The following is an 18,798-nucleotide window of genomic DNA, read 5'->3' as shown; positions in this document are numbered from 1 at the left end:
CTCCTGGTCGTGCCAGGCCACGGACTGGTGGCAACTGTACGTCATGTTCTGGCGGGCGGCGGCACTCAGCAGGCGCAGGAATGTCATCTGGACCACGCCGATGGGGCTTCCCTCGGCATCCACGTAGGAGAGCTGGAAAGCAAGTGCGGCCCTTTTTCAGTCTTTATGACGGCGGTGGCGAGCGAACGCGACAAGTAGCAGAGACCAGAAAACATGTTGCTACCAGTAAGTCACAACTTCAACATAACCAACTTGTGATGTTTCTCTTCTTCTGCCTGCTTTAATGAAACAACTGGAAGGTTTGTGATTGGCTGAGAGCAGTCAGGTGACTATGCATGTGTAAACAAGTACAGAGTTGTTTTTTTGTCATTTTATACTTTGATGTTATCTATTATAGTTTTTTGTTATTAACGTGTTACTATGCAGAACCAGCACCCCAAACTGGTCCCATTCATGTGTGCTGACCTATTAAAGTTTTTATTTATATTAACGCAATATTATTCATAAACAGCCCCCCCGCCCCCCCACACACACACACACACTTTGCAAAAATCTCTGCAAACTTGTCCCAAACGTTTGTTACGTTTGTGCTGCAAATAGTTGTTTGTCTTTTATAGTGTTTATGTTATTAACTGTTATAGTTTTTTATGTTATTAACTATTGTAGTTTTTATGTTCGCTATTACAGCTTATGTTATTAACTACTATAGTTTTTATGTTATTAACTATTATAGATTTTATGTTAACTATTATAGTTTTTATGTTGTTAACTATTATAGTTTTTATGTGAGCTATTATAGCTTATGTTATTAACTATTATAATTTTTATGTTATTAACTATTATAATGTTTATGTTATTAACTAGTATAGTTTTTATGTTATTAACTATTATAGTGTTTATGTTATTAACTATTATAGTTCTTATGTTAACTATTATAGCTTATGTTATTTACTATTATTATTATTATTTAACCTGTTCATTGTACAGCACTTTGGCTACCCCTGTGGTAAATTTTAAATGTGCTTTATAAATAAAGTTGATTTGATTTGATTTGATTATAGTTTTTATGTTATTAACTAGTATAGTTTTTATGTGAGCCATTATAGCTCATGTTATTAACTATTATATTTTATTTGTTATTAACTATTATAGTTAAGTTATTAACTATTAGATTTTTATGCTAGCTATTATAGTTTATGTTATTAACTATTATAGTTTTTTTAAAACTATTATAGCTTATGTTATTAACTATTAGAGTTTTTATGTTACTAACTATGATAGTTTTTATGTGAATTATTATAGCTTATGTTATTAACTATTATAGTTTTTATGTTATTAACTTTATAGTTTTTTATGTTAACTATTATAGTTTTTATGTTATTAACTATGATAGTTTTTATGTTAACTATATAGTTTTATGTTATTAACTATTATAGTTTTTATGTTAACTATATAGTTTTATGTTATTAACTATTATATTTTTTATGTTTGCTATTATAGTTTATGTTATTAACTATTGTAGTTTTTATGTTATTAACTATGATAGTTTTTATGTTATTAACTATGATAGTTTTTGTGTTATTAACTATATAGTTTTATGTTATTAACTATTATATTTTTTATGTTTGCTATTATAGTTTATGTTATTAACTATTGTAGTTTTTATGTTATTAACTATGATAGTTTTTATGTTATTAACTATGATAGTTTTTGTGTTATTAACTATATAGTTTTATGTTATTAACTATTATATTTTTATGTTAGCTATTTGTTTGTTATTAATTATGATAGTTTTTATGTTAATTATTATACCTTATGTTATTAACTATTATAGTTATTATGTTATTAACTACATAGTTTGTATGTTATTAACTATTATAGTTTTTATGTTATTAACTATTATATTTTTTATGTTAGCTATTATAGTTCATGTTATTAACTATTAAAGTTTTTAAGGTAACTATTATAGTATAAGCTGTAGAAAATGGATGGATGGATGTTATTAACTATGATAGTTTTAATGTTAATTATTATAGCTTATGTTATTAACTATTATAGTTTGTATGTTATTAACTATATAGTCTTTTATGTTATTAACTATTACAGTTTTATGTTATTAACTATTATAGTTTTTATATTAACTATTAGAGCTAATGTTATTAACTATGATAGTTTTAATGTTAATTATTATAGCTTATGTTATTAACTATTATAGTTTGTATGTTATTAACTATATAGTCTTTTATGTTATTAACTATTACAGTTTTATGTTATTAACTATTATAGTTTTTATATTAACTATTAGAGCTAATGTTATTAACTATTATAGTTTTTATGTTATTAACTATATAGTTTTTAAGGTAACTATTATAGCTTATGTTATTAACTATTATAATTGTTTATGTTAATTATTATAGCTAATGTTATTAACTATTATAGTTTTTATGTTATTAACTATATAGTGTTTTATGTTATTAACTATTATAGGTGTATGTTATTAACTATCATAGTTGTTATGTTAACTATGAGAGCTAATGTTATTAACTATTATAGTTTTTGTATTATTAACTATTATAGTTTTTATGTTATTAACTAGTATAGTTTTTATGTTATTAACTATATAGTTTTTTAGGTTATTGACTATTATAGCTTATGTTATTAACTATATATTTTGTATGTTATTAAATATTATAGTTTTTATGTTATTAACTATTATAGTTTTTTATGTTATCAACTATATAGTTTTTATGTTAAAAAGTAATATAATTTTAATGTTAACTATTATAGTTTTATGTTATTAACGATTATAGTTTTATGTTATTAACTATGATAGTTTTGCGGTTGGGAGAGTGGCCGTGCCAGCAACCTGAGGGTTCCTGGTTCGATCCCCACCTTCTACCAACCTCGTCACGTCCGTTGTGTGCTTGAGCAAGACACTTCACCCTTGCTCCCATCAGTGTTAAGTTAAAGTTAAAGTACCCATGATTGTCACACACACACTAGGTGTAGCGAAATTATTCTCTGCATTTGACTCATCACCCTTGGGAGGTGAGGGGAGCAGTGAGCAGCAGCGGGGGCCACGCCTGGGAATCATTTTTGGTGATTTAACCCCCAATTCCAACCCTTGATGCTGAGTGCCAAGCAGGGTTGGTAATGGGTCCCATTTTTATAGTCTTTGGTATGACTCGGCCGGGGTTTGAACTCACGTGTGAATGTGTGTGTGAATGGGTGAATGTGGAAAGTGTCAAAGCGCTTTGAGTACCTTGAAGGTAGAAAAGCGCTATACAAGTATAACCCATTTACCATTTACCTCCCTGCTTGGCACTCAGCATCAAGCTTTGGAATTGGGGGTTAAATCACCAAAAATGTTTCCCGAGCGCTGCTGCTCACTGCTCCCCTCACCTCCCAGGGGGTGAACAAGGCGATGGGTCAAATTTCACCACACCTAGTGTGTGTGTGACAATCATGGGTACTTTAACTTGAACTTAACCATCCATAGCGTTTCTGCTCGAAAGGATTCTCCATTCAACGTTTGTAAGTTTTACAATGCAACTAAAACAAGTCACACTCACTAAACCTAAGTCCCATGCATGATGTCCGTAGGACTATTTTCATGCATATTTGTCCGCGCTATCATAAAGTAACTGAGCCTCTTTTACCTTCTATTTACCTTTTATTAACCATCTTTTATCTTTATTACCGTCTCTTACATTTTATTTACTACCTTTACCTTCTTTTACCTCCATAATCAGCTTGTCTTACCTTCTATTTACCTTTTATTAACTATCTTGTATCTTTATTTACCATCTCTTACATTGCATTTACTACCTTTACCTTCTTTTACCTCCATATTCAGCTTGTCTTACCTTCTATTTACCTTCTTTTACCGCCATAATCAGCTTGTCTTACCTTCTATTTACCTTTTATTAACTATCTTGTATCTTTATTTACCGTCTCCAACATTTTATTTACTACCTTCACCTTCGATTTTCCTTCTTTTACCTCCATATTCAGCTTGTTTTACCTTCTATTAACCATCTTTTATCTTTATTTACCGCCTCTTACATTTTATTTACTACGTTTACCTTCTTTTACATCCATATTCAGCTTGTTTTACCTTCTATTTACCTTTTATTAACCCTTTATTTACGTTTTATTAACCATCTTTTATCTTCATTTACCGTCTCTTACATTTTATTTACCAACTTTACCTTCTATTTACCTTCTTTTACCTCCATATTCAGCTTGTTTTACCTTCTATTTACATTTTATTAACCATCTTTTATCTGTATTTACCATCTCTTACATTGCATTTACTACCTTTACCTTCTTTTACCTCCATATTCAGCTTGTCTTACCCTCTATTTACCTTTTATTAACTATCTTTTATCTTTATTTACCATCTCTTACATTTTCTTTACTACCTTTAACTTCTATTTACCTTCTTTTACCTCCATATTCAGCTTGTTTTGCCTTCTATTTACCTTTTTTTAACCATCGTGTATCTTTAATTACCGTCTCCAACATTTTATTTACTACCTTCACCTTCTATTTACCTTCTTTTACATCCATATTCAGCTTGTTTTACCTTCTATTTACATTTTATTAACCCTTTATTTACGTTTTATTAACCATCTTGTATCTTTATTTACCATCTCTTACATTGTATTTACTACCTTTACCTTCTATTTACCTTATTTTACCTCCATATTCAGCTTGTTTTACCTTCTATTTACCTTTTATTAACCATCTTTTATCTTTATTTACCATCTCTTACATTTTGTTTACTACCTTTAACTTCTATTTACCTTCTTTTACATCCATATTCAGCTGGTTTTACCTTGTATTTACCTTTTATTAACCATCTTGTATCTTTAATTACCGTCTCCAACATTTTATTTACTACCTTCACCTTCTATTTACCTTCTTTTACCTCCATATTCAGCTTGTTTTACCTTCTATTTACATTTTATTAACCCTTTATTTATGTTTTATTAACCATCTTTTATCTTTATTTACCATCTCTTACATTTTATTTACTACCTTTACGTTCTATTTACCTTATTTTACCTCCATATTCAACTTGTCTTACCCTCTATTTACCTTTTATTAACTATCTTTTATCTTTATTTACCATCTCTTACATTTTATTTACTACCTTTAACTTCTATTTACCTTCTTTTACCTCCATATTCAGCTGGTTTTACCTTGTATTTACCTTTTATTAACCGTCTTGTATCTTTAATTACCGTCTCCAACATTTTATTTACTACCTTCACCTTCGATTTACCTTCTTTTACATTCATATTCAGCTTGTTTTACCTTCTATTTACATTTTATTAATGCTTTATTTACGTTTTATTAACCATCTTGTATCTTTATTTACCATCTCTTACATTGTATTTACTACCTTCACCTTCGATTTACCTTCTTTTACCTCCATATTCAGCTTGTTTTGCCTTCTATTTACCTTTTTTTAACCATCTTGTATCTTTAATTACCGTCTCCAACATTTTATTTACTACCTTCACCTTCTATTTACCTTCTTTTACATCCATATTCAGCTTGTTTTACCTTCTATTTACATTTTATTAACCCTTTATTTACGTTTTATTAACCATCTTGTATCTTTATTTACCATCTCTTACATTGTATTTACTACCTTTACCTTCTATTTACCTTATTTTACCTCCATATTCAGCTTGTTTTACCTTCTATTTACCTTTTATTAACCATCTTTTATCTTTATTTACCATCTCTTACATTTTGTTTACTACCTTTAACTTCTATTTACCTTCTTTTACATCCATATTCAGCTGGTTTTACCTTGTATTTACCTTTTATTAACCATCTTGTATCTTTAATTACCGTCTCCAACATTTTATTTACTACCTTCACCTTCTAGTTACCTTCTTTCACCTCCATATTCAGCTTGTTTTACCTTCTATTTACATTTTATTAACCCTTTATTTATGTTTTATTAACCATCTTTTATCTTTATTTACCATCTCTTACATTTTATTTACTACCTTTACGTTCTATTTACCTTATTTTACCTCCATATTCAGCTTGTCTTACCCTCTATTTACCTTTTATTAACTATCTTTTATCTTTATTTACCATCTCTTACATTTTATTTACTACCTTTAACTTCTATTTACCTTCTTTTACCTCCATATTCAGCTGGTTTTACCTTGTATTTACCTTTTATTAACCGTCTTGTATCTTTAATTACCGTCTCCAACATTCTATTTACTACCTTCACCTTCGATTTACCTTCTTTTACATTCATATTCAGCTTGTTTTACCTTCTATTTACATTTTATTAATGCTTTATTTACGTTTTATTAACCATCTTTTATCTTTATTTACCATCTCCTACATTTTATTTACTACCTTTAACTTCTATTTACCTTCTTTTACCTCCAAATTCAGCTTGTCTTACCCTCTATTTACCTTTTATTAACTATCTTTTATCTTTATTTACCATCTCCTACATTTTATTTACTACCTTTAACTTCTATTTACCTTCTTTTACATCCATATTCAGCTGGTTTTACCTTGTATTTACCTTTTATTAACCATCTTGTATCTTTAATTACCGTCTCCAACATTTTATTTACTACCTTCACCTTCTAGTTACCTTCTTTCACCTCCATATTCAGCTTGTTTTACCTTCTATTTACATTTTATTAACCCTTTATTTATGTTTTATTAACCATCTTTTATCTTTATTTACCATCTCTTACATTTTATTTACTACCTTTACGTTCTATTTACCTTATTTTACCTCCATATTCAGCTTGTCTTACCCTCTATTTACCTTTTATTAACTATCTTTTATCTTTATTTACCATCTCTTACATTTTATTTACTACCTTTAACTTCTATTTACCTTCTTTTACCTCCATATTCAGCTGGTTTTACCTTGTATTTACCTTTTATTAACCGTCTTGTATCTTTAATTACCGTCTCCAACATTTTATTTACTACCTTCACCTTCGATTTACCTTCTTTTACATTCATATTCAGCTTGTTTTACCTTCTATTTACATTTTATTAATGCTTTATTTACGTTTTATTAACCATCTTTTATCTTTATTTACCATCTCCTACATTTTATTTACTACCTTTAACTTCTATTTACCTTCTTTTACCTCCAAATTCAGCTTGTCTTACCCTCTATTTACCTTTTATTAACTATCTTTTATCTTTATTTACCATCTCCTACATTTTATTTACTACCTTTAACTTCTATTTACCTTCTTTTACATCCATATTCAGCTGGTTTTACCTTGTATTTACCTTTTATTAACCATCTTGTATCTTTAATTACCGTCACCAACATGTTATTTACTACCTTCACCTTCGATTTACCTTCTTTTACCTCCATATTCAGCTTGTTTTACTTTCTATTTACCTTTTATTAACCTTTTATTTACGTATTATTAACCATCTTTTATCTTTTTTTACCGTTTGTTACATTTTATTTACTACATTTACTTTCTATTCACCTCCTTTTACCTCCATATTCAGCGGAGAAGTTGGGCCCCCGGGTCAAAAAGGTTCATGTATGACGATATAATGACTTATTTTGTCATAAAGACAACACAACATGTGGGATTCTTTGTTATGGGTAGAAAATAAAACAAGATATTGGTCAAGTCAATCTTATGAGGTACTACTTTTTATGTGCAGGGGACATTAAAAAAAATGAGGATTTTAGCTCACCTCTTCACAGACCTTCCAGTGTGTGGTTGCCATGACAACAGTCTTACACATACATTTCCCCCCCAGCGATGGTACATTTTAAAGCAACATATTTTTTTAAAGTAGTGCAGCCAAATGAAACCTTCACCCGCCCAATTATGTTGATTACGCCAACACCCCAGCGCACTAATGGTATGCTAATGAGCTCCTAATGAAGGGTATCTTTTCAATTGAGCCTTCCTGCTGCGGGGGAGGGGACGAGACGATGAGGTTTGTCATACCAACCGTGGCGGATCCGTTAAGGTCCACATTTGTGGCTTCTTCTTTCTTTTTGCACAAACACCACTTGAGCGAGCGCATGCGGAGCGGCAGCCAAGCATCCCACCTCCACTTCTTTGCATGCACACACACACACACACACACACACACACACACACACACACACACACACACACACACACACGTGCACACACACACACCATGCATCTCCTGAGCCGCAGTGCTGACACTCACGTATACGCTCGGCGTAAACGTGGCACATGATGAAGATGGAGGAGTGTCGGCCCTGCGGCTCCAAGAGTCGTCATGATTCTCTCCGTTCCCCGTTCTCGCTGCAACCCTCACCCTGCTGCACGTCAACATTACCTCTTCATCACCACTGACTGACTTCCCAGAAGCCCTCGCCTGGCGGATGACTTAGTGTCTGACCTGCTGGACTCAGAGCGACTACACCCGCAACCTTTTTACTTTTTTCCCCCTCTAGTGGAGGAAAGTCTGCCTTCCAAGTAGGGATATACTTCCTAAAATATGTCATTTTCAAATAATCGTTGATTTTTTTAGGTAAAATGTTAACATAAAAACGTTAGCATGCTAACATAAGAAAAGTTAGCGTAAATTTTGATGGCGCTAAGTATCAACATCCATGATTTTTAGCTTCAAACAAACATAATTGGATAAAATGCTACCTTCTTTTACATCCATATTCAGCTTGTTTTACCTTCCATTTACATTTTATTTACCATCTTTTATCTTTATTACCATCTCTTACATTTTATTTACTACATTTACCTTCTACTTACCTTATTTTACATCCATATTCAGCTTGTCTTACCTTCTATTTACCTTTTATTAACCATCTTTTATCTTTGTTATCATCTCTTAATTTTATTTACTGCCTTTACCTTCTTTTACCTCCATATTCAGCTTGTTTTATCTTCTATTTACCTTTTATTAACCATCTTTTATCTTTATTACCATCTCTTACATTTTATTTACTACCTTTACCTTATATTTACCTTCTTTTACCTCCATATTCAGCTTGTTTTACCTTCTATTTACCTTTTATTAACCTTTTATTTACGTTTTATTAACCATCTTTTATCTTTATTTACCGCCTCTTACATTTTATTTACAACGTTTACCTTCTTTTACATCCATATTCAGCTTGTTTTACCTTCTATTTACCTTTTATTACCCTTTTATTTATGTTTTATTAACCATCTTTTATCTTTATTTACCGTCTCTTACATTTTATTTACTACCTTTACCTTCTATTTACCTTCTTTTACATCCGTATTCAGCTTGTTACCTTTTATTTACCTTTTATTAACCATCTTTTATCTTTATTTACCGTCTCTTACCTTTTTATTTACTACCTTTACCTTCTATTTACCTTCTTTTACCTCCATATTCAGCTTGTTTTACCTTCTATTTACCTTTTATTAACCTTTTATTTACGTTTTATTAACCATCTTTTAATCTTTATTTACCGTCTCCAACATTTTATTTACTACCTTCACCTTCTATTTACCTTCTTTTACCTCCATATTCAGCTTGTTTTACCTTCTATTTACCTTTTATTAACCTTTTATTTACGTTTTATTAACCATCTTTTATCTTTATTTACCGTCTCCAACATTTTATTTACTACCTTCACCTTCAATTTACCTTCTTCTACCTCCATATTCAGTTTGTTTGACCTTCTATTTACCTTTTATTAACCATCTTTTATCTTTATTTACCGCCTTTTACATTTTATTTACTACGTTTACCTTATTTTACATCCATATTCAGCTTGTTTTACCTTCCATTTACTTTTTATTAACCATCTTTTATCTTTATTTACCGTCTCTTACATTTTATTTACTACTTTTACCTTCTATTTACTTTCTTTTACATCCATATTCAGCTTGTTTTACCCTCTATTTACCTTTATTAACCATCTTTAATCTTTGTTACCATCTCTTACATTTTATTTACTATATTTACCTTCTTTTTACCTTATTTTACCTCCATATTCAGCTTGTTTTACCGTCTATTTACCTTTTATTAACCATCTTTTATCTTTATGTACTGTCTCTTACATTTTATTTACTACCTTTACCTTCTATTTACCTTCTTTTACCTCCATATTCAGCTTGTTTTACCCTCTATTTACCTTTTATTCACTTCTTTGACCTTCGCGAACATTTTCTGAAGTAATATTAGCCAAGTACTACTAATTGGTTGCGATACGCGCCGAGTCAGCAGGTCCAGACCTACAGCCACGTGTCGGTGTCCTCCAGAGTCTGCTGAGGAACCTCCCTGGTACTGTTGGACTGAAGGAGCATGCACCTCATGCTGAGTCATGCACCACCACGGCAAGCCTCGTGTATACTGTACATACTTTGTATACATACTTTGTATACATTGTATACAGACTTTGTATACATCCTTCAGGTGCAAGAGCCAAACCATGCAGCGCCTGGGGCCCACACAATCTCAGCCTCTTTTGGGGTCTGCAGGCAGGCAGGGAGGGGGTCCACTTACCAGGGAACCTCTCTTGTAGTGACTATACCATGTGCCTGGCGAGTCTTTGGGCCATTTTGCCATTTTGCTCTGTAAAAATATAAGAGGCATTCAGGGACATGACAGGGAAAGGCCGGCTTACCAGTTTACCACGTTTGAATTCACTGAACCAGGAGCCGGGGGTCTCTTTTACCCAGGAGGTGAGTCTAGCCTGGGGGCACGGGGGTCGACAGAGGGAAACATGGTTAGTGGTAAGGGATGAGCTGGTTGTGTGACTGACAAGACCACCGGAACGGACCGCCGTGCCATTCTGGCTAAAACAAACCGCAGCTGGCGGCTAATTGCCGCTGTGAAAATCAGGAGTACACAGAGATTAATGAGGACGCCATCGCCTGCCGGGAGCTTTTGAGCCCCGCCGCTTCCTGTCCGGCTATTTAAAGACTGGCAGCGCTTTGACAGTGATGAATGTGTCGTTAGCTGGATAGCACGCCTCCCTCGCCAACCGTCATCATCATCATCATCATCCGCGAATGACGGCACGAACCACGTCTTCTTCTACCGACTAACAATTATTTTTCAACGTGCACACCCAAGAGAAACCTATCTGCTCTTCACATCTTAACTGGCCTCCATGTCAGTCCGTATGGAGACAAAACCGGAGATCGGGGTGGGGACGGGGTTTTCGTTAGAATATTAACCCGGCGCTTGCTCTGAGTCACCCCTCGCATCTTCCCTGCAAAAAAAAAACATCCCGAGTCCTCTCACGGAGGTTTGGTCACACGGGTAGAAAAACCACACATTTGCCGCTGAAATGATGATTAGTCGCCATGGTTTTCGCCGTACATCAACCGTCTACGCGCGTTTGTTATCAGCTCGGTATCACACAAACGGCCTGTTCCTGTTTCCGGTCTACGGCCCCAAGCCTTCTAGGTAATTCTTTATTTACTTATTTACTTCCTAGTTCGAGGGTCAGCAATTTTTTCCAAAAAATGCATACACATTTTAGTTTTAACGTGGTTTCTTTCGAAGAACAAACATGACACACACCTTCCTAACCTTCCCCTCGAGGATTAATAAAGGGATTCGGATTCGGATTCTAACTGTTATAAATCCCACTGTTTACATTAAACATGTGTTTGACAAGCGCCGTTTTTGTCCTACTAATTTCAGCGGTCTTTGAACTCGCCGTAGTTTGTTTACATGTACAACTTTCTCCAACGCTGCCACAGAAAGACGTTTTTTTTTTTTGCCACTCCTTCTTTGTCTAATTTTGTCCACCAAACTTTTTATGCTGTGCGTGAATGCACAAAGGTGAGCTTTGTTGACGTTATCGACTCGTGCGGAGTGCTAATCACTGCATGATTGCAAGCTACTCGATGCTACCGTGCTATCTCGACTATCTGCATGTACATATTGCATCATTATTTAATATATTATCCATAATATTTAATTTATATTTACATGCCTCATGACACTTTATGCGTATGTAACATTGGCTGCATTATTGATAGTTGTGTGTGTGCCATGTTGTTCCATACCACAGCAAACGTTACCCAACTTGCAAAGATAGTAATAAATGCATTACAAGAAGACTTTAACTTTAACATTTATACATTTGGCCATTCTACAAGAAGCCTCTGTTTTACTAATGTTTTCCAATGTTGGAAAATGTGTAGATTACTGTCAACATGTCTGTCAACGAAGATTTGCGTCATAGTCATTTTGATAGTAGGCTAATATAGACACTTACGTCATGTTTTGCCTTCATTATAACACTTATACAATGCTTTTATTTGTTTGAGGCTCCAGACAGATTTTTTTTTTTTTTCGTATTTTGGGTTGCCGACCCCTGTCCTAGTTCATTCATCCATTCATCTTCTTCCCGAGGTTGGGTCGCAGGGGCAGCAGCCTAAGCAGAGAAGCCCAGACTTGGCCCTCCTCAGCTACTTCGTCCAGCTATTCCCAGGGGATCCCGAGAGGTTCCCTGGTTTAACATGTGTTATTATATTCATTTAACATTTATTTATCCAGGAGGAATACAATTAGCTTAAATACTAACAATAAAACGTTAGCATGACAATATAAGAAAAGATAGCATTAATTTTGTGATGGCGCCAAGTTAGTATCAAAAGCCATGACTTTTAAGTTTAAACCAACAAAATTAGCAAATTGGCTGGAATAAAACGTTCTCATGCTAACGTTTGTATGATAACAAAGGAACAGTTAGCAGACTTTTAAGACGGCGCCAAGTATCAACATCAATGATTTGTAGGTTTAAACGAATAAAAATTGATCAAATGTTAGCATAAAATCGTTAACATTAAAACGTTAGCATGATAATATAAGAAAAGTTAGCATTACTTATGAAATGGCGCCAAGTTAGTATCTAAAGCCATGACTTTTAAGTTTGAAAAAACAACATTAGCAAATTGGCTGTAATAAAACGTTACCATGCTAATGTTAGCATGAAAACAACGGAAATGTTAGCATACTTCTACGATGGTGCCAAGCATAAAAAATCCATGATTTTTAGGTTTAAAGGAATACAATTAGCTAAAATACTAACATAAAAACATTAGCATGATAATATAAGACAAGTTAGCATTACTTGTGAGATGGCGCCAAGTTAGTATCAAAAGCCATGACTTTTTAAGTTTAAACAAACAAAATTAGCAAATTGACTCGAATAAAATGTTCTCATGCTAACGCTTGTATGATAACAAAGGAACAGTTAGCAGACTTTTAAGACGGCGCCAAGTATCAACATCAATGATTTGTAGGTTTAAACAAATAAAAATGTATCAAATGCTAGCATAAAAACATTACTATGCTAATGTTAGCATGAAAACAAAGGAAATGTTAGCATACGTCTAAGATGGTGCCAAGCATTAAAAATCCATGATTTTTAGGTTAAAAGGAATACAATTAGCTAAAATACTAACATTAAAACGTTAGCATGATAATATAAGAAAAGTTAGCATTACTTGTGAAATGGCGCCAAGTTAGTATCTAAAGCCATGACTTTTATGTTTAAACAAACAAAATTAGCAAACATGCTAGACTAAAACATTACCACGCTAATGTTAGCATGAAAACAAAGGAAAGGTTAGCATACTTCTAAGATGGTGCCGAGTATCAAAAATCCATGATTTTTAGGTTTAAAAGAATACAATTATCTAAAATACTAACATTAAAACGTTAGCATGATAATATAAGAAAAGTTAGCATTAGTTAGTATCAAACGTCATGACTTTTTAAGTTTAAACAAACAAAATCAGCGAATTGGCTCGAATTAAATGTTCTCATGCTAATGTTTGTATGACAACAAAGGAACAGTTAGCAGACTTTCAAGACGGCGCCAAGTATCAAAATCAATGGATTTTTAGGTTTAAAGGAATACAATTAGCTAAAATACCAACATTAAAACGTTAGCATGATAATATAAGCATCAAAAGCCATGACTTTTAAGTTTGAAAATACAACATTAGCAAATTGGCTCGAATAAAATGTTCTCAGGCTAACGTTTGCATGAAAACAACGGAAATGTTAGCATACTTCTAAGATGGTGCCAAGCATCAAAAATCCATAATTTTTACGTTTAAAGAAATACAATTAGCTAAAATACTAACATTAAAATGTTAGCATGATAATATAAGAAAAGTTAGCATTAGTTAGTATCAAAAGCCATGACTTTTTAAGTTTAAACAAACAAAATCAGCGAATTGGCTCGAAGGAAATGTTCTCATGCTAATGTTTGCATGACAACAAAGGAACAGTTAGCAGACTTTTAAGACGGCGCCAAGTATCAACAATCGATTTCTAGGTTAAAAAAAATGTCAATTTGATAAAATGTTAATGTTAGCTTGAACACATCGGAAAAGTTAGCATACTTCCGAGTACGCCAGACTGTCTGTGTGGTATAAATGAAGTCAAATATTTGTGGTGTCATGTGACCCACGCTACTCACCCCTTCAGACTTTTTGTCGGGGTAGATGCAGCTCTCGCCGCCGGCTGTGAAGTTACAGTAAACTTTGAAGGAGTCCCGGGAGCAGCCCTGGTTGGGATCGATCCAGTACTCGCCTGTGGATAGTCCAGTTTTTAACGGGTTTGTTAGGGCCCAGGCGTTTCGAGTACGAGTACGCTGAGGTACCAACCGTCGGGGAAGTCGGCGTGGCACAGCTGCAGGTCCTTGCAGGTGCGGGCGGGGTTGGCCTGCGTGCCCAAGGGGTGTTTCATCTGCTCGATCTCCAGCTTGAGGGAGTTTAGCGAGCCGAAGATCTCCTCCATGCCGTCGTCATAGTCCTTGTAGTTGGCGTCGCCCGCCTCCTCGTCCATCATCATGCTGGCGTCGATGTTCCTGCGCGATCTGCCCTTGGTGGAAGCCATCATGGGCAGCGGGTGGATGACGTCGCCAGGGGGGCCCTGAGTAGTTATTGTCACATACCCATTAGTTCAATGGTCATACCCTTGGGAACTGTTTTAGTAATCTAGTGATTTGTTGGTTCTATTAATGGAATAATCGAATTAAAACACACTTTACAGCCTATTTTTAGGGAAAATAGTTCAAATAAACAAAGATTGTGTACTTACCATAACCTTCATTACCTTCTATTTACCTTCTTTGACTGTCTTTTACCTTCTATATTCTTTTTTTAACCTTTTATTGCCTTTTATTTGCCTTCTTTGTAACTTATTTTATCTTCTTTACTTAGAAGTAAAACCTTCTATTTAACTTATTATTACCTGTTATTTACTTTCTTTATTTTACCTTGTGTTATCTTCTTTTACCTTAAAAAGTCTTTCTTTGACCTTTTTTTACCTTATTTAAGTTATTTTACCTTCTATTTACCTTCTATCTAACTGATTTGACCTTTTATTTACCTTTCATTTACATTTATTTTACCTTCCATAAACCTTCTTTTACCTTCTGTTTCTTCTGAAATCATATATTTACTTTCTATGTACCTTCTTTTACCTTTTATTAACTTATTTTACCTGTTATTTACCACTTTTGCCTTCTATTTAACTTATTTTACCTTGTATTTACCTTGAATTACCTTTCTTATTCACCCCTTCTTTACATAAATTTGCCGTTTATTTACATATTTTCACTTCTACACTCCTTGTTTTACCTTTCATCTACTTTCTTTTACCTTTTATTTACAACCTTGACCCTCTTTTACCTTCTATTTACCTTCTTTTACCTTCTATGTTCCTTCTTATACATTGTATTTACTTTTTCTTTACCTTATCTTACCTTTTATAAACTAACTTGACCTTCTATTTACCTTATTGTACCTTCTAGATTCCTTCTTTTACATTTTCTTTACCTTCTATTTTACATTTTATTTACCTTTTACATCCCTCCTTTTACCTTTTATTTACTACTTTGACCCTATTTACCTTCTATGTTCCTTCTTATACATTGTATTTACCTTTTCTTTACCTTATTTTACCTTTTATAAACTAACTTTACCTTCAATTTACCTTATTTTACCTTCTATATTCCTTCTTTTACATTTTCTTTACCTTCTATTTACATTTGATTTACATTCTTTTACCTTTTACATCCCTTCATTTACCTTTTATTTACCTTCTATTTACATTTTATGTACCTTCTTTGACCTTTTACAACCCTAACCCTTCTTTACCCTCTTATACCTTTTATTTACCTTCTTTTACATTTTATTTAGATTGTATTACCTTTCTATTGACCTTTTTCACCTTACTTTACTTATTTTACCTTCTACATTTCTTATTTGACCCTTTAATTACCTTATTCTACCTTGTATTTACTACTTTATACCGTCTTTTACCTTTTACATTTCTTCTTTTACTTTTTATTTACCTTGTATTACCTTTCTATTTACATTTTATTTACTTGTTTTACCTTATATATTTCTTATTTTACCCTTTATTTACCTTTTTTCCCTTTTATTGACTTCTATTTACCTTATTTTATTGTCTATTTACATTTTGTCCACCTTCTTTTACCCTTTTTCACTTCTTTTACCCTCTACTTACCTTCTATTACTTTCTCTTTACCTTTTACTATACCTTTTTTTGGATCAAGTTTTACCTTCTATTCAACTTGTTTTACCTTCTTTTAAGTGCTACAGATGTTAAACATTGTTATTAATGACACTCATTGAACCATTACTCAAAGCAATATCATTTAAATCAACATTTTTTTGTAATCAAATTAATCGATTTAATCGGCGGGCTTTGATACGATGGTTTAACTTACAGGGGGTCCAGCTATTCCAGGGGTACCAGTCTCTCCTTTTGGTCCAGTTTGACCCTAAGGAAGACCGAATAAAAGAAAGGTTTTATCGTGAAGGATTGTCAAGCGTTTGGATTAATTTCCAAGAATTTTTAGAAACTTACCGATGATCCTTTAGCACCTTTGGGACCAGCAGGACCCTAAACACACAAACATGGTCATGTCACCATACCAGACCTAATATTGTACGATGTGCAAAGTCCTTACGGGTAATCCAGGAGAACCAAGCGGACCAAGTGGACCAGAAGGACCAGCAATGCCCTAAAGGAAGAAAGAGGTTTGACTACACTTTGCCTTCCTTTGTCATCCATAAGTGGGTCTTTGTACTCACATTGTCTCCTTTGGGACCGGACGTTCCCGGTGGACCGGGAAGACCTCGGTCACCCTTTTCTCCCTGCTCGCCTGGTGGCCCGATTAGACCGATAAGACCTGGGTGACCCTGTTTAGGACAGAACACGGCACAGACATGGTCCATGCAGCAGTCAATAACAAACAGAAAAAGTGCTGTAATGGCCTAATAGCTGCAGGCAAACAACACAGCTGATCAATCTGCGAGGAAATGAGTCCATTAGTCTTTTTTTTTTCTTTACAATACTCTGTGTCGGCTCACCTTCTCTCCTTTGATGCCAGAGTCTCCTTTCAAACCAGGTAGGCCTGGGGGACCCTGTGATTGTAGAATTGGGGAATCAGTATCGGGGTCAGTCGCCAACATTTCATTTCACCCTGGGTTCACAGTTGAACTCACCATCGGCCCGGGAGGTCCGTCAGGGCCAGAAGAACCAGGTAAACCTTGCTCCCCCTGCACGCAAAGACCACCGTTTTTAGTAGCCCACAAATAAACACATCTAGGTCAATGACAATTTGGGCAACACAAAGAGCATCTCCCTGTAAGCAAGCGTAAGTCTCTGACTATATCCTGGGTCCTGGGGAGCTCCACAGTGTCCAAATTATATTTAACATTTATAGCGACTTATGGCCAACCCTGGCTCAGGGTTATTATAGCCGGTGGTGGAAGTAGTGGACAGATTTAGTCATTGATTCTGAAATGAATACTTGGTGCTGCCCAGTCTCTGTCTCCAGCAGACTCCAAGTCATTATGAGTATGAGACCCCTGGTTTGGATACAACACTCTTTACTTGTCTGACAATATGACTTACAACAGGGCCAGGGATTCCTCTAAGACCTTCAGAACCAGGTTTGCCAGGTGATCCTTGAGGTCCAACAGGACCAGTTTTCCCTTGTGGACCTTCCAAGCCAGACTCTCCCTTTAAGACGGATACGGCAACAATTTTACTTCCGCTTTTGCTACTTTGATGTTCAAGGCGATAATCCTCTGAACTTACCTTGGTTCCCTTCTCTCCTTGCCTGCCTTCAGGTCCTGTCACTCCTGGAGGTCCCTGTTCAGGTAAACACAACATAGGTGTGTGGTGGAATACAACTTTAGGTAGAACAAGAACACAGACAGGTACTCACTCTCTTTCCTGGTGGTCCAGAGGGACCGGACTCTCCAGTGGGTCCAGGGGAACCCTGGATGTAACATTTTACAAAGTCAAAATGTGAGACATCAGTCATAAAAACGGACTTCAGGAGTTCTCTACTACGGCACTTACTGCCTGGCCGGCTTCTCCGTCGTCTCCCTTGTCACCAGTTGGGCCATCTAAACCCTGCGCAAGACCAGATCAAAACCTCAGTCATGTGTCCACAACTAATAGAGAGTTGGTCAATACAACGAGATACTTACAGCTGGACCGGTTTCTCCAGGGGGACCAGGATCACCAGGGAAACCGCTCGGACCCTGAAAGTCGACACAGTTACCATAAGGCTGTCAAGAAACAAGACTTGGTTGAGTGTGGAGGACAACTCACTGGACTTCCTTTGGGACCGTCATCTCCTGGAGGACCCTTAGGACCAGGAGGCCCAGCAGTACCAGCTGGACCTGACTCTCCCTTCTCTCCCCGCTCTCCTCTTGGACCCTGGAGTCATGCATGATTCATTATCACAGTGGATCATAATATTCC

General features: G+C 34.6%; 1 protein-coding gene across 2 annotated transcripts in view; it reads right to left on the bottom strand.

Annotated features, from left to right (window-relative positions):
* col5a1 (procollagen, type V, alpha 1) overlaps positions 1-18,798 on the bottom strand; it is a 159,598-nt gene that overhangs the window by 4,367 nt on the left and 136,433 nt on the right. Inside the window, exons 50-65 of one of the 2 annotated variants that reach the window (XM_061966501.2) lie at positions 18,646-18,753; positions 18,522-18,575; positions 18,391-18,444; positions 18,254-18,307; positions 18,124-18,177; positions 17,938-18,045; positions 17,526-17,579; positions 17,391-17,444; positions 17,112-17,219; positions 16,988-17,041; positions 16,885-16,920; positions 16,745-16,798; positions 14,652-14,919; positions 14,465-14,577; positions 10,640-10,708; positions 1-132 (exon numbers count right to left, since the gene is read on the bottom strand). The exon at positions 1-132 is cut by the window's left edge and continues 102 nt beyond it. In XM_061966501.2, the coding sequence (XP_061822485.1) occupies positions 1-132; positions 10,640-10,708; positions 14,465-14,577; positions 14,652-14,919; positions 16,745-16,798; positions 16,885-16,920; positions 16,988-17,041; positions 17,112-17,219; positions 17,391-17,444; positions 17,526-17,579; positions 17,938-18,045; positions 18,124-18,177; positions 18,254-18,307; positions 18,391-18,444; positions 18,522-18,575; positions 18,646-18,753 (1,374 nt within the window). Of the gene's footprint in view, positions 133-10,518; positions 10,588-10,639; positions 10,709-14,464; positions 14,578-14,651; positions 14,920-16,744; positions 16,799-16,884; positions 16,921-16,987; positions 17,042-17,111; positions 17,220-17,390; positions 17,445-17,525; positions 17,580-17,937; positions 18,046-18,123; positions 18,178-18,253; positions 18,308-18,390; positions 18,445-18,521; positions 18,576-18,645; positions 18,754-18,798 lie in introns of both variants that reach the window. The other variant, XM_061966502.2, reaches the window with a different exon arrangement.

The sequence above is a fragment of the Nerophis lumbriciformis genome, linkage group LG11 (assembly GCF_033978685.3).
Source record: "Nerophis lumbriciformis linkage group LG11, RoL_Nlum_v2.1, whole genome shotgun sequence".
NCBI lineage: Eukaryota > Metazoa > Chordata > Actinopteri > Syngnathiformes > Syngnathidae > Nerophis > Nerophis lumbriciformis.
Note: the sequence above shows the minus strand (reverse complement) of the source record. Positions and strands in the feature narration are given on the sequence as shown.